The sequence below is a fragment of the Manacus candei genome, unplaced genomic scaffold (genome assembly GCF_025592945.1).
Source record: "Manacus candei isolate 608988 ecotype Guabito, Panama unplaced genomic scaffold, ASM2559294v1 h1tg000057l, whole genome shotgun sequence".
In the NCBI taxonomy this organism is placed as follows: domain Eukaryota; kingdom Metazoa; phylum Chordata; class Aves; order Passeriformes; family Pipridae; genus Manacus; species Manacus candei.
Genome location: NW_026138105.1, coordinates 6,995,501 through 7,012,184, shown reverse-complemented (window position 1 = coordinate 7,012,184; position 16,684 = coordinate 6,995,501). Strand labels below are relative to the sequence as shown.

Here is a 16,684-nt window from a genome sequence, read left to right as displayed (position 1 = left end):
ATGCTCGTTGATTTCTTTCCTTATCTATTTATTTTACCTATTCATGCTATTAAACAAGATTTTAAAGGGTCACTATCAGATTTTAAAACAAACACCAAATTTTTTTCCAGGTCTGTTTTTTTTTTCTTAAATTAATTAGTGAGTTTACAATCAGGTTTACACCTCTCTCTTGCTGCTATTTTAATTTCTGCATGTAGCTTGGCTTAGGCAGTGAAACTAAATACACACAGCTAGAATTATTTTTATTTTGTTGATTTACTTGTCTTCTGAGGAAAAGATCATTTACGTGCAAACTCTGTAAAGGAGAAATGAAACTGAGAATGAAAACTGTTCACTGCAATTTAACAAAAGCCGTGGTAGTATTTTTTCTTATTCTGTTTTTGTTTCTTTCATTCTGTGTTCATAAAAGCTAACCCAAAACTTTGGATGTGACATTTACATTATATTCTGCATGCCTTTAAAATGCTTCAGAAAAATTATATTTTCATTAGAAATACAAATGCTGTTACCTTGTGTGAGAACAAAAACCTCATCTGTTGCAAGGCCAGATACCCAGAAGAACTACTTTGAGTAATCTTTCAGTAATCAAAGGTAAAACAAGGCTCTTTAAGAGAAAAACTGAAGTTGTATTAAAAACTGACATTTCAGAATTTCCTTTTTTAATTAACGGTAAAACTATTTTTCACTCTTCCTATTTTCATTATGTCTTATGACACCAAGGTTAATCTTTATGAATTAGTCACTAAAAGCATCCCAAATACAGAAGTCTTGTCTTGTGACATTTGCTCCTTATTTCATGCAACAGTTTTGTGAAGTGATCTGGGTAAAACACTAAAAGTTACAGTCCTGGATCTACTTTTTATTATTTTAATTAGCAGCCAGTTGCCTTCCATTTTTGTAAATCACCTTATTATTCTTCCTCCTTCTCTCCCTTGCCTTGATGTAAATTTAGAACAGTTTTATTACACAGAAAAGCCCAGTGAAAACTGGATCTGCTGTTGACTTTTGGGGGGGATTTCTGTGAAAGGATCTCCTTGAATTATGCCATTGTGTCCCTGGAATGCTGGGATTCTTCTCCACTTTCCATCACTACCATTCTGAATGCTACAGAAATTTATTACAGCACTGACACAAAATCTGCAGAAATTTCAGTCTGCCTTTTTCACTCAAAAATCAGCCTTGGATTAAGGTCTCCTGTAACACGATGGGGAAAATACTCTGCTGTTCATCTTTTCTTTCTCTATTTCTGTTGCACTGCCAGCGTTGAGAGAGGAAAAGCAATCTGTCAGCTGCAGCTCACCCTTTGGAATAAGAAACATTAACATGTTTCATTATTCATAGGCTTCACTTCGTATTTCCTGAGCTGCTCCAATCAATATCAAATATGCCAATTTCCTGCCTTTCAAGGTTAATATGAAACACCTCAAAGAGATTATCTGATAGGAGTGAGGGTTTTTTTCCCCCTCTTATTTTGCCTGGAAAATGTATTATGAATATTTTTTAAAAGTGTTTTGTTTGACTAACATCAAAGGCCCAACCTGCTCGTAGAAATAATCCTGTTGCGTCCCACTCGGGTTTGGCTCAGTCCTGAACAAACAAGCACGTGTGGTGAGGAAGACCCTAATTTTACACCCACAGATTTCACAGAGTGTTCATAAGGGTCAGAGGTTGTTCTGGCACCTCTGAACTCAGGTGTATCCAGTCTCAGAGCTATATTCAGTCTCAGAGCTGTATTTTGGGTGCTGTGGTTGTTTTTGAACTGAACGTGCACGTTTGCAACTGCACCAAAGAGACATTTCAAAAGCTGAGACAAATAAGAGTAAGAAGGAGCAGCAGCTGAGAGCTCCTGGACTGAGGGTTAAACTGAGTGGAACAGAGGGAGACACAATTAAATCTGACTTTCTGTTCATCCTCGTGCTGGGAAAACACCTGCATCACTTGAGCCACTCAAAAGTGCATCTGAACAGGTCTTTTTTTCTCAGGTGAGGTGAAGAAGACACACGTAGAGTGTGGTGTCTGTGCAGCCTCAAAAGACAGTTCTCCTTTATTCTGAATTACTGAATTTGCTTGAATTAAAGTATTGACACCCAGGTGGTGTGTGAGGCCACTGATCACCTCCATCTCCATGGCTTCATGTGCATCCTGCAGATCCAGAGCAAAGACAAGCTCCTGACTGGACTTTTAACTCTAAGAGCAGACAAATCCAGATGTAAGGAAATATATACCCACATATGTCTGGTCTTTGGAAAAAGAAATAGTTCAACGCAAACCATTATTTTGTGGAGGACTTGAGCCTACTGGTCAAGACTGAATGTATTAAATGGTTGCAGGTTCTATAACTTAAATTTGGGGTTTTTTTAAGATTGGGTGTGGAAGAAAGGTGAATTGAGTGAAAAAAGCAAGCCTTGCTACCCCCTCTCATTCTTGTTTCCCCAAAATTAGAATGGCTTGAGGGTATTTTTAAAAATAGATACAAGAGGTGTATTTGCATTGTGTTTCTCTAGAGCCTCTACCCTCAGGTTTTTCTCTGAAATCACAGTATCTAAAAATGTGTTTGTTTTTAGTGAAACCTGAGCCTGTCATGTAAGCACAAAACCCCAGGCCTTTAGAAGAACACCAGATATTTCAACACTAACAGTAAAATCCCCAAAGCTGTAAAAATTAAACAGCATTAAGCTCTGGGCCATACCCTGAGGGGAGATGTAAGATTTCCAGCTTTTCAACCTGGTAAATTTGTGCTGTTTTAATGATGTTAATAGAGAGAGCAATATGATTCTTTTTTTGCAAAAGAAAAAAAGAAAATCCCATTTGCAAACAGATTTCCAGGCAAAACATCATAATTTGCTACTCTCCAAACAGTGACAATTTCATTATCTGATCCTTTGTTTGTCACATATGATTTTTCTTCTGTGAACTTCAAACATATCCTGCACTTCTCCAAGTTTCCTATACTATGAATAGTTTGCTCTGTGATTGTGTTTCTTTGGAAGATTTGCTGTCTCTTCTTTTGCACTTGTACATGAAATTTTCTAAGATGCTGTGGCCTTCCATAGCCAAACCCTGTACTGTTAATTTTTGGGTGGAGTGTTGCAGTTTTGCAACAGATTTGTTTTTATCATTTGCTTTATGGTGCCTTTTGCTTCTTTTCTTTCCCAAATCTTTCCCTTGCCCTTTTTGGGTGCTTTCACTCTTTGGGATGCAAAATCTGGAGGAGTCTTAGTGGGCAGTGCCTCCTTGTGACTCTGCATCTCTCTGTGCATGTTCTCTGCCTTCTAAACCAGCTTCAGTAGAGACACAGACAGAAATAAGGCAGGTTTGTGCAGGATGGTTTGATCTTGCAGTCTTTGCTCATGTGAGTAATTCCCATCAGCTCCCTGGGAGCCTTTCCCTTGAGCAGAGGCTGCAGGAGTTCATCCCAACCTCTGTAAATGAAAACCTGTTGGACAGCAGGCTTTCTCCCTGCCAGGTGGCCTTTCCTTTTTTTTTGGTGTTGGTTTTGTGGGGTTTTTTTAACACATTTATGGATTGCCTTCCAAAATATTTATATTTCCCACTGAAAATAACCCTTGTCTGACCGCTGCAGACGTTAAACGCCACAGAGAGGCCGCTTGCCCCGGCTGAAGGTGACCCTGTGGGCCAGAGGAGCAAGGAGAGCTCCAAAGACAAGAAGTCCACGGTGGAGCTGAGCAAGCAGAAGGGCAGCAAACAGGAGAGCAGGGAGCAGCCAGACCCCCGGGAGCAGCCGGCAGCCGACACCGACTCCATCCAGAACGGAGGAGACGCTTCCAAGGAACCCTCCTACAAGAAGACAGAGAAGAGGCAGTCCCTGGGAGGGTTTTTCAAGGGCCTTGTATGTTAATTCACCTTCTCTTTTTAGCATTTCCCAGCTGTTTAACCGCCCAGCCTGTAGGTTGTTATCCATGGGGGATTTGTGCTCTGAGGGAGAGCAGCTTCACAGGCAGCTTTGCAGGGCTTGGGCAAAAGAACAGCAAGATTTCGGGCGAAGGAGGGAATTTTGGGCCTCAAGGTACTGATTCACAGGTAGGGTTTGCTATGGGAGAGCTGTAATTGTTCCCACACCACTGTTTTTGGGGTTCATGCCTTGGCTATGGGGATGACTACACTGCTCCTGTAGCAGGCACTGAACCACCTACAAATTAGGGTGTGTTTATAAGGGAAAAGTGGAGGTGGTGCTGGTTTACCAGAGTAACCTGCCTGCTCTAAACCACCCTGATGGTGGTTCAGTGTCTGCTTCGGAGCAGCTAGGGTATCCTTGCAAAATGGGAAATCCCTGCAAGGAAAAAACCAAGGGAGACCGCTGGGGTGGGTAGGAACCAGCACAGCGGTCACAAGATAAGCACCTTGTGTCAGCAATCAGTGATAGACTCGTTAAAGCACACAAAAAGTACACATGGTATTTTTTTCTTATTGCTTTTTGTTAAATCTTAGCCTAAATTCGCTGTGCCCCCTTCACTGAAACCTGAAATGCAGAAATGAAAGAATTCAGCACACTGAAACTCTGAGTGTCCAGAAGACTTGGTGTTACTGGTGCAACTGGTCAGAGCATTTAATAGATGGAGATTTATTTTTCTGCCTGTCTGTATTCAGGGGCACATGTAGAAACAGAAGCACAGGTTAGACCTGGGACTGCTTCTTAAGCCTTGGCAAGAGGCTTTTTATAAATCAATTGGAAGGATGCAGCTTAAACCTCTTTCCTCCCATTGCCACAGCAACAATGGATCTGCAGTGCTGTGGGGTCATTTTTAGCATCTTTTGGAAACTTAGTGTGCAAACCCAACTTCACCACAACTTTCAAGTGATGCAAAGAAACTCAACAGATGTGTCTGTTGCCTGCAATGATTCCTAGTGAATCTGGCTGCCCTAAGAGGTGTGCAGCTTGCTTTGTCCTTCCTCCCTTCCTCACTTCTAAGGCTGTCAGGGCAGAAGCAGAGCAGGCCAATCCTTCAAGAAGAAAAGTCAAGCAATATAGATTGAAATACTGACTCAGAGCTGGAAACCAGCCCAGTTAGGACACTGGGTTATAAAGCCACTGCCATGCACACCAGTGTGACTCGTTCCAAGGCAGATGTTTTTCCACATCAGAAGTGCTTTATTTGCACCATTTCACAGAATTACTGTGCATCCTGCAGAGGGCGATTCGCATCACCAAAGCAAGGACATATTACAAGGGGAATTAAGAACAAAAGAGAAATAACTTCCTGCAGTAGAGATTAGCAACAGTTCAGCCTTGTTTTTCTGGGGTAAAATTTTGGTCCACCATAGATCAGTGGGTAGTTTCAATGGAGCAAAGAGTAGGAGTAAAAACCAACTTGCATTGGCTTCTGCTCATCTTGCCTCCCAGTGAAGCCATGACGAGAAATCCTTTTGCTTAATATGCCATGAAAAAGCCAGAGTTATATGATGATACTGGTTATACAGCTCTGTGAAGCTGTGAGCTGACTGAAGCTACCAAAGACACACTCATGTGTTTTTCTTTCTTCGCCCCCCTTTGCCCCCAAATTCTGTGTGGATTTTCATTGTGCCCAACGTTGGTGCAGGGGTGTAACATGATCCACGCTCACAAACGTGGTGTGTGGGTGTCATATCCTGCTCTGGGTACTGCCAGCTTCCAGGAGGAGCAGGGCTGCTGTTACTTAAGCTGCTTGGATGGTGGTGACATATCTCATGTCAGCTGGAGGGGATGAGGGCAGCCACATTTTTCTAGCACAGGTTGTCTAGAAATTAGGCAAATGTTACCTGCCACTATTATTTCCAGAGAAAAGTGAGATTTGTTTCTCTGGTCTGAAGTTTTGTTGAAGTTAAGCCCTCCCTTGTTGTAGTTGTCACTGTGTGAGAAAGGGTTTATCCGTTGATAGTCACTCTTTATTTTGTATAGTGTCATTCATTCAAGCTGTATCCAAAAATCCTTCGTAGAGTTTAGCAACAGTTACAAATTTAAAATTATTCCGGAAAGGGAGATATGAGGAAGTGCAAGTTAACAAGGAAACAGTCTTTCAAGGGCAACATCATGAGAGAGACAGAGAGAGGCAGGAAAGGTGTCTCAGATTCAAAAGGCAAGAAAAAGCTTTTAGATCAAGAGAGGAGATTGTGAAGAGGTAAAAAGACCATTTGGGGAATAAAACACGGAATAAATGTAGAGGAAGTAGAGATGTTCTGTGAGATCTTTTTGCTTGCCTCAGTTTGGCTGTATAGCTCCTTATCTTGTGTTGCAATTATAGAGGCCAACAGCACTCCTGCAGCTTCCTTCTCCCATTAACAGAAGATGGCTCTTAAGAAAAAGTATTTGATAACAGTTAAGCTGCTTTGGTCAGTTTATTGTGCTTTTAAAGTGGCAGGGGAAAAAAAAAACCAAACCCATTACAATGAGGTCTGTGTATGGAACATCTCTCATGAAAAATTACCACCTCTCTTTGAATATCCTCAGGAAGATTACCCATACCTAAGAAACCCAGTTCTGCCACGCTCCTAAAAATAATCTACATCTCCCAGGTGATCAGACTCAGCCCCAGGAAGGTGTAATCATTAATCTCAAAGTATTAGATCACACGCACAAACCAATGCCAGAATCTCCATTTCAAGATAAGAGCTTGAGTATTTGGTGGCAAGTCAGCAGAAAAATTCGGCTTTATGCTGATAAAAGGGAAGGAGGAAATATTTAACAGGGGCTGCAGCAGCTCCCGTGCCCTGTGCCCACTGAGCTCCTCCCGTTCTGCTATTTCAGTAGCAGATATTTTAACACCACTCTCTCCTGGATCTCGATTCCTCTGGGAAAGGGCACAGAGCAAGAGGATGTCAGACTGCAGGAATGCAGCTGATGAGAACACTGCAGTTCCAGCATCTGCTCCCTGTGGGGCCAACAAAGGCTGAAATTTTGGCTACAAATGACGCCACTTGTGCAAGCAAAGAGTGTTCCAGTCCTGCGTGGTTTCAGCACAGCTGATAAGGTCCAGTGGTTGTTCCTATGGCAAAAGAGATTAATTTATAAGCTATATAAAATGTATTTAGTGAGTCTTAGAGAGATTAGATTAGAAAGAAGCAGAAAAGGGGAGGGGGGGGAAAAGGTTAATGACGCTGTTTTCTGAGCTGGAATAACTCATGCTCAAGTTGTCAGAAGCTGGGAGAGCTTAGCATGTGGAAACTACTGGGACCTGTTCTGCCCAGAGTATCTGCCCCACTGACACAGGCTTCTCCTGGGCAAAATCTGGGAAAAAAATATATTCCAATACCATGACATTCTTGCGTGTGCCTTTTAAAGTACTCTGCCCAAAATAATATATTCCAACTTAGCTGCCAACTTCCACTGCACTGCAAGACAGGAGCCGGTGGTACCTGTGCTGCTGAATCCGAGGGCAGAGCTGGAATTTTTCCGTTGAAAGGGTAGGAACAAAGTTCTTTATTTCACACCTGGCTTGGAAATTCCAGTTTAACGAGAATCATCAGCCAGTCTCCCTCAGAGCTTCCTGCTTTAATCAGCAACCACCTTGAAAATGGGTGCAGCAGGGAGGCTGCAGTATGAGCAAATAACATGACACCACTGCAAATGTGCTAAATGAGTCAAAAATGGGGATTATCTCAAATGAGCTCCCCCTCCTGTCTCCTCCCTCCACCTATTTATAGGAAGAATGGCAAATAGTATCATACTGTTTCCTAGATTAGTCTAGAAGTGGCTTAATATCTTCGTGCCCAGACAGGAACAGCTATAGCTGACAGACTCCATTACTCTTTTAATGTGGGAAATCTTTTACCTGATGTGTAGGTTTTTAGGGTTGCTGGATAAATTTGGAATGACTAGGTCCTTGGTATTGTTTGATGGATAAATGATGGATTTGTTGCTGCATGTAAATGGCCAAAAAATTTTATTCTGCTCTAGAGAACCTTCCAAACTCGACATCAGTGGAAGCTGAAGCAAACCCACTGCAGCCAGTTGAGCTGCACAAGGTTACAGTTAAGACAGGAGATTCTTTCAGTCCATTGTGATTTTTGGCTGCTCTTTTTCATACTTAGATTCTCAAAGGTGAAAATTTAAAAGAAGATCAGTGAGGTGGAGTGTAATCAGTATAAAAACCCTACTGTTTTTACTTCCCTGAAAGGGGTGAGGAAGTTGAAATCTTTCACTCTCCATGTCTGACACAGAATTGTCCTGAAGTGATGAGTCAGGTTTCCAGCAGAAACAGGCTGTGTGAAAGGACAATTCACATATGAATCTGCACAGTTCCCATTGTAGGGAAAGCACACAGCAGTTACCTTTAGCTTTGTCATGCTGGTTTTTCTGTTTAGCATGTAATGATTTGGGCATCCCATGCACTGTTAACAGTGACCTCTGAAACACTGTTTGTGGGTCCATTTTGCTGTCACGTTCTGAGGTTTTGATGACTCCAAGGCCGGTAAAATTAGGTCAAGCACCTTAAACTAAAGCCAAGTTTTTATCAGTTACCAGTGAAAAATGTAGTTGGTATAGCTGGAGCTATACATTTCCTTCATCTAAGCTGGATTAGTGTCTTGAACTGGTGCCAAACCCAGAATTATATTTGCAGTGTAAGAGAAGCTTTATCACTCTAACACTGTAGAATACCTGTCATGCATAAAAGTATTTAATGTTCCCTTAACCTAGAGCAGACCAAGGCTGGCTATAATACACTATTAATCATGCTTGAAGGACTCTTAGCATGGTTTCAGTGAAGCATTTAGGCCAGGGAAATTTTAGAGAAAGTTATGCCAAAAACCCAGTACTGCAAGCACAGCAGCTTGGCTCTGGTGTGTTAGTCCAGTGTCTGAAAACAATTGTTTTCCATGCCAGTTGAGAAAATTATATTAAAACAACCGACACATTTAGGCAAAATCACAAGCAGTAGATTTCTGGGATTCTCGTGATGCAGGTAGTGCTCATATACTTATGCCTATTAAATAAAGGGCAAACAAAAAAAAGCAGGGAGGTGAAAGGAGTGGGAAATGTCTGGTAGCAAAACCCTAAGACAAAATTCCAGACTTAAGCATTCTGAAGTATTTGAAAGTGTTTCTAAAGATCTCTCTCTTATTCCACAGGGTTCCAAAAGGATGTCCGATGCAGAGGTGCAAACAGATCCAGTGTCCATCCTACCTGCTGGGAAATCCAAGTAATGACTCCACGTGGCTGCTGGAGGCTCAGCAGCTCTCTGCGAGCTCCCTTGCAGTAGACATGACTCATTCCCTTCCTTTACATGGCTGTCATCAAATGCCTGAGGCTAAAGCAAACACTGGTGTATCATTTAAGGTATATCATTTACAGGGTTTGTTCCTTAGATGTTAGAAAGCAACTCTAAAGATCACCAAGCACAGTGTTGTATGTTTAAAGAAAGGTCGTGTGGATGATTTTAAATCTGTAGAGGGTAGGGTATGTAAGGTAGGAAGGCGGCAGTGAACTAAAAAAAAAAAGGCAGGAAAAAAATGCATGTGACAAAAGAATGTAGATTGGGCAGCAAGGCATGAGCAACAAACCCTCCGCTTTAGAGAGCTTTAAAGCAGCCAGGAAAAACAAAAAAATCTCCTTTGATAAATGTTATACTCAAATGTAAAAACAACCGAGTCACTTTTTGTGGTTTCTCAATAGAGCTGAAATTAGCTAAAAAAAAAAAAGCCTGCAGAATAATAGAATCAGTGGTTATAAAGTTATGCTTCCTATTGGTTATTAATGGAAATTAAAACGCTAAAATGTAAAGGCTTTGCGTAATTGAGACAGCGTCTCTCTCGTCTGGGTGAGGTGGGATAACAAATTAAAAGCTATTTAAGGTTCTAATAGGAACACAAGAGGGCACCCACGTCCCCGTGCACTCCTAACACCAGGCTGTACCTACAATCCTGGGATTAATGTTTCTCAGATCATAGGAAACTTAGTTGTTTGTTCAGATATTTGTTTATATCTGTACTTGTAGTTAATCCTAATAAAAACCAAAATCAAAGCTGTCCAGGCACCTCCCTGCTTCACAAGACTCCTATAATAACTGTAGTTAATAAATTTTACAGAAAATTAAGATTTCTGTTTGTTCAGTCCTGGGCAAACCTGTACAGGGAGCCACAGGCCTGATATTTTAATCCACACTAGCATCTGAATGATACAGTAGTGTATATTTGACCTCCTTATCTTTAAATAAACTAATGCTTATCCTTTGGAAAAAAAGATCCTTTGCTGCTTTAATTTTAAAACAAAGTTTGTTATTTATCCTGTGGTCTGATGATTGATGTGACATTAAGGCAGAAATGAGCACATCCAACCCCTGCCTGTGGAGGGAATAGCTGTTATTCATTCTTTATTGGAGTGAAGATTATAACTGGAAATCAGGGGAGAATTCTCTAAAATCCACAGAATTCCAGTTCTAACTAGTCAGAGAGGACAGAGGTAAAGAGCTTTGTTTGTCCATGAGCCACTGTAGGTAGGTTGTGCTTTTGCAAACCTGCAGAGTTGGGGTGAACAACCAAAACTTGCTGCTGGTTCTGTGCACAGGGAGCACAGACAAAAGGTTCTTCAGCTCTAATGGTACTTTCTGTTCCCCTCCCTGGCACAGTGGGCCTCTCATGCCATATAAAGTGATATCAATCAAGAGGGACCGTTTACAGATCTCCAACCTGATTTGTAATGTCCTTCTTGCACATCTGTGTGGGACCAGTGACTCTGGTGCATCCCCGGTTATGGCAGCAATGAGAGAAGAACTGGGCTTGTTCTGTCCAGCCCTGCTACACACACACAGAGGAAAAAAAAAAAAGAAGTTTTAGGCTTTGTCTACATTACACGAGCTTTAATTAAATCAATGCATGTAAGGCTACATACAGGGAGACAACCACCATGGTTACACAGTGGTATGAAAGTGCCAGATGTCAGCACAGTGTGTGTTACCAGAGCAGAGAATAGACTGCTGACTTCACACTGCTGTAATTGCCTCTGTGTTAGAATAGTATTTGGGCATTTTTCAAATAAAAATATGCTCTGGCTACTCAATTACATCATAGAATCTCAGAATGGGTTGGGTTGGAAGGGACCTTAAAGATCATCCCATTCCACCCCCTGCCATGGGCAGGGACACCTTCCACTAGCCCAGGTTGCTCCAAGCCCCGTCCAACCTGGCCTTGGACACTTCCAGGGATGGGGCAGCCACAGCTTCTCTGGGCAGCCTGTGCCAGGGCCTCTTCACCCTCAGAGGGAGGAATTTTTCCCCAATATCCAATTTAACCATACTTTCTGTCAGTTTGAAGCCATTCCCCCTTGTCCAGTCACTCCAGGCTCTTGCAAAAAGTCTCTCTCCATCTTTCTTGTAGCTCCTTCAGGTGCTGGAAGGCCACAATTAGGTTACCCCAAAGCCTTCTCTTTTCCAGGATGAAAATTTAGACTGTATTTATATTACTATATTATAAACAGTGTAGATATCAATATTATATTATGGATAGATCAGACCTTCTGTGGAAGAGAGCAACCCTTCCCCAGTCCACTCCTTAGGAGCAGGGCCATGCTGGTTGCACTCTGCATTCCCGAGGCCATTAGGACTGCTGACCACGTGACTGGACCATATCACTTGGCAGTGGGGCTAATTTCAGGAATCAGGAAATCCTCTTGGCAGAAAAACAAGAAAAACAGTGAGTTTGGCTGTAGATGCCCCTCATGCCACGGAGCTATTATTGCAGATGAAATAACGGTTAGTGTTGGCACTGCCTCCCACTGAGAAACTGCCCCAATTGTTTGATTCCCCTCTGATAACAGGAACAACACAAGCTTTGAAGAAGCCAGTCAGCCTTCTCATAAAGCAGCAACACATGGAGCCCCCAGAGGAAGAAAGGTCTTAGGAGATGCATCCCCAGTTAAGTTGAGCTTCCGCATTCCACATGCCATATAAGAAACATAAAAGTACAGCTTTTATGTTCGGACCCGGTAAAGCTTAACAAGTCATTTGGAAATCAAAGCTTTGGAAGAGGCTACAGTCCAAGATAAAGGAAAAGAGCAGCCAAAGCAATACATTGCATTTAGAGACTGTTGTCAACAAATAAGCTCTGGCTTGTAAGATCTTTTGAAGCAGCTCAGACTGTTTCAAGGATCTTAAGATGTGTTTCATGTAGGCATTTTGTAAGAATTTTAAGCAGATAGTGCTTAATATAGATATATCTCATAAATATAAAAGGGAATTGATTAAAATTGCTACTTTTTGTGTAAGAAATGCTTCCCTCCAATGGACAGATGTTTCTCTCCCCCTCAATAAGAGAGCAGGTTCCCAGGTGGAGTTCCTGGCTCTGCCTCAGGTGTCCATCCTGCTGTTCCCAGGACAAGCCCCCAGTGAGCCGAGCTCATCACTGCACACAGGGGTTGGGTGCTGCAGGTTTTCCTGACCTGAAAGCAAATTATCTCCATGGAAGTGTATCTGAGCTCAGTTGTTCTTCTCTGGAAGGTGTCCAGATGTGTAACTGCACTGCCTTTCAGGAAGGTTTTATAGATAACTCCTGGCAGAGCTGCCCTGTGCTGACCCCACCATGCTCAGCCCCAGCAGGACAACGTGATCTCCAGTCCCAAACTGTCCATCCATTAACCAGCTGCCAATTACACACACCAGGTAATTGCACTTTAGCAGCTATTACTTATTTGGTGTAAGCATTGTCTACAGATCAAAACAAAAAACCCAAAAGCCTGGTGGTTTTCCAGCCTGCCCTGTCTAGTGGCTGTCTCTTGAGGGCTGTCTGTGAGGGGGCCCTGTTGGAGGTCATGCAGAGGCTGCAGTGAGGGTCCATCTTCACGTCCCACACCCATCTCCATGTCCCAGACCCATCTCCATGTCCAACCAACCACCTGCCCAAAGTCTCCTGTCCCCAGGGTGGAGAGGGGGACTGGCAGACTTGTTATGCTTCCCCTGACATTTTAGGGGACAGAGAGACACTGAGGCAGTGCTGAGGGCTGGGTTCCTGTGCCTGTGTTCAGGGACAGTAGGTGTGTGATGGCTGCTGTGGCCCTGCTGGGCTTTCCCATGGTGGGAGTACTGTGGTGGGGAATATTGTGGGCTGAAAAGTGTCCATGAAGGATGAGGAACCATGCAGGGGGTCACAGAAAGGGAGAGGCCTGGCTGCACGTGACCTGTTGGGCTGAGGTGTTGCTGGCACCAAACCATTGCTGGTTTTTTTGGGGACACCACAACTGGTGCCCCAAACCTGTCCATGGGCTATTGGGCCCCCTCCACCTCCTCCACCTCCACTCTGGCCTGGACAACCCTGAGGGGCTGCCCAGGAGCTTTTGAGAATCCCAGCTCCTGCGAATATGTGCCTGAAAAGACCATAATTGCACTCTTGATCCTGTATAATTGGATCTCGGGAGGTTCCTGTTGGCCACCTGGCTGCTGACAGTATTTGTTCTGATGAGTTAAGTGCGTCCATCCATCACACTGGATCTGCACTCCTGGGGAGGTCTGCAGAGCCATAAACTCCTCTGAGAGTATCTAGACTTTCTCCCTGTTGACCATGCATCTACCCTCAGCCTGGTGTTACTCTGGAGCAGCTTTCCAGCTGGGAGTCTGATCAGGATCTTGCCCCTTGTAAGTATGAGATTCTTCACTCTGCTCACCCCGAGACCTGGCTCTGACATCTAAGGGAGCAGCAAAGCTGCTTCCAGGGTTTGTGTGTTTCAGAGCTCTGCACCCAGGGCTTAGAACATGTTTTAAGAATACCTTAATACCTTTTTATATGTAAATGTTTACAGATGGCTTTGAAGCAACTCAGGCAACAAAATCCACAGCTTCATCCATGGCAAAGGTAGTGTGACAGGAGATAAACACAAAGGGTTGGTGTGCAGACGGGCTGGGCTGTGGGAACTGACTCCATCTGGGAGGTTAGAGGAGGAATAGCTCTAACTTCTGTATAGTCATACACTCATTTGAGAATATCAGTGAAGAATCTGGATTTGCTACAGACTCCACCTCTTCTGGATAACACACCCTGGTCTTTACTGGCAATTTCAGCAGTTTAGCAGTTCTGAGAACACAAAAACAGGAAATTCTGCAGCAGCCTTGACAGAGGCTGAAGATGCGTAGAAATTCCTTAAAGTGTTATTTTCTGAAAACAAACTATCAAAAGCCTCGAAGAAAAATAAACCTCTTATCAAAACCCTTTGCTTTTACTTAATCATTTCCTATTAAATTTGTCACCTACTGAAGTGCAGAGGAAAACAGCCTCCTGCACAGGAAGCAGGAGTGATTCCACTTGGAACCGGAAAGGGACAAAGTCCAAATTCCTTCTTTATCACATCCCACTGTGAGCAGGTGATGCAGCATTTGGCATTACCCCTTCACCTACCTTTACACAGCATAGGAATGAGGTCCTTTATTATCATCACAGTGCACAGGGAATGGTAAAGACAGAGCCTGAACCTAATGATGTCTAAAACGTAATTAGAATTTTGCAGACTCATCTTTGTTGCAGTGCTCCACAAATTTTGGGGATGGTTGTGATTACTTCATTAGGGTTGTTTGGAAAACAGAAGGGAAGTGGGGATTAAGTTGCAGAGTTTTCACTTTTTTTTTTCTGTCAGCAGTTTCTAGTCAATTGGAGAAATAGTTGGTATAGTCTGCAATTTTATTACTTCAGTAAATGAAACTGAAGTAGCCCAGAATGTTGAGGCACTGTCACCACAGGAAGCTTTCCCTTTGCAGCTTTTGAGCCCTGGCAGTGACTGTCATAAGAGAAGGAAAAGGATTGCTTGTGAAAAATTTGCTTGTAAAATTGAGCTGAAACTTCTTTTTCTTTTTTTTTTTAACCACTGATTCGCAGCATTGGAAAGGCATATAATTATCAAATGCCCTGTTCCTATACAAACAGATTATATAGCCTCTGATAGACAAAAGACTGAGAGAAATAAGAACATGTGTCTGTCTGGTACAGCTGAGAATCATCCTATCAGTCATTCACTTTAGAAGGCCCAAACCAAAACTGTCACGATTCCTCTGTGGGCAGGTTGTCACTGAGCACTGCATTCAGGCACTGATTCCTTTCCAGGGCACAAACAGAGGCTTTGGAAGAAGGTGTGGGATTTTGCCTCCCCCTGTGTGGGGTAGCAGGGCAGTGGGAAATCACTGCAATCACTGTGAGGAACAGCCAGAGTCGAGCTTGCAGACGTCCTGATGCCTGCTCCTGATCCCAGATCTGTTCCTTCTCAAAGCCTTCACACCCAGCCTCTCTGTAGGACACCATAAATCCCCATCTCTGCATAGTTTACACTATTTCTAGAAAATCTATGGACATAAGTGCTTGTTGACACCACTCTGGAGGTGATACCATGTCCTGTGTGAAGGCACATGGTGGCTGAGGAGATCAGGTTCATGTAAACATTTAGAGGAATAGATACTTGGTGAGCTCCTAAAGCCAGGTGGTTCTTACTGGACTACTACTGGAGACTTGCAGGAGTAAACCTGTGTTAGCTCTTCAGCTATTTTATAGCTTTAGGTATTTATTTCCATAAACTAAAATGGTTTGAGCTGGTGTGAGCTAAGGTAGCTGAAAGGTGTTCTCTCAGCTGTCAGAACAGGAGAGCAAGGAGAAGCAGACAGTATCCTCTAAAATTCCAGCAGCACAAATTAGCAGGCATCCTTCATCACATTCAGTAATCAAGGCTACATGACTGTATTAACACCTATTTACTGACACAAAATGCTGTATCTCCATTCACATCCCCAGTCACGGAGCAGAACCTGCTCTTAGGTGTTACAGAAACAATTCCTTGTACCCAGAGAACCCACTAATGGGTCACACCAGAAGCATTGTGCTGATTGCAGTTAAGTGCTTGCAACTGTGTGAGCAGAGCAGCCCTGCCAGAGACACAGCCACACAAATTTAATTCCAGTGTGACTAAATCCCTGCAAAGGCTTTTATGGATGTTGTGACTACACTTGGGAGTCAGTCCTGGCTCTCTTCTCCCACCTTCTTGCCTCCCCACATTCCTGCCAGTAAAACTGCAGAGTAAAAACTAGGTTTTGTCTCTGTCAACCTGCTGTTGAGGTGGGATCTGCAGGTGTCAGGGGGCCTACCAAGGTTTAATGACTGCAGCTGGGGGGAGTCAGCCCAGGTGGGGTTCATTTCTGAGGTGATGAGAAGGTTTAAGCTCCTTTGGAAGGGATTGGGAAGGAAGACAGAGCTAACATATGAGCTGGATTTTGATGGGAGCAGGTAAGAGCTATGTGTTCCCCAACCACCCTTTGGTGTGGGATGGTTTTGTTGCCTTTCAATCTGGGGTGTGTACTCAGCCTTTTACAGGGAGTCCTTGATAAGCTTTTTTGGGGTTCAGCTTTCCCTGGTGTTTGTGGGGTGATTTGCCTGGAAGTGTTGTGTGGTGCCTTAGCTCAACCCCTCACCTGTAACCCAGTGCAGCCATTCACTCTCCCACCTTTTTGTTAGAAGCCAAAATGTGGACTTAGCCACTGAACTTGAATCCTGAAATCATAAACAACTCTATCAATATTTAATTAAAGGTAAATGGCAATGCTAAAATGTAAATTCACTGAAGCCCAGAACTATGTGGGAACATTCATAACAAAAATAACAAACGTGGTTTTAAAAGTTGCTTTTCCATGTGGAATGTGCTGGGAAGTAGGGAATATGTCACTAAAGCCTCACTGAGACCCAAGCAGGGCTTGTATTGAGTATGTGAGACAAATAATGGTGGATTTTGGCA

The 16,684-nt window shown here is 43.2% G+C and overlaps 1 protein-coding gene across 1 annotated transcript in view; it reads left to right on the top strand.

Moving 5' to 3' along the window:
- BCAS1 (brain enriched myelin associated protein 1) overlaps window positions 1–9,464 on the top strand; it is a 46,992-nt gene extending 37,528 nt beyond the window's left edge. The window contains exons 11-12 of the mRNA XM_051803335.1: window positions 3,584–3,850; window positions 9,064–9,464. Coding sequence (XP_051659295.1) covers window positions 3,584–3,850; window positions 9,064–9,138 — 342 coding nt within the window. The 3' untranslated portion in view covers window positions 9,139–9,464. The remainder of the gene's footprint in view (window positions 1–3,583; window positions 3,851–9,063) is intronic.
- The last annotated feature ends 7,220 nt before the right edge of the window (window positions 9,465–16,684 follow it).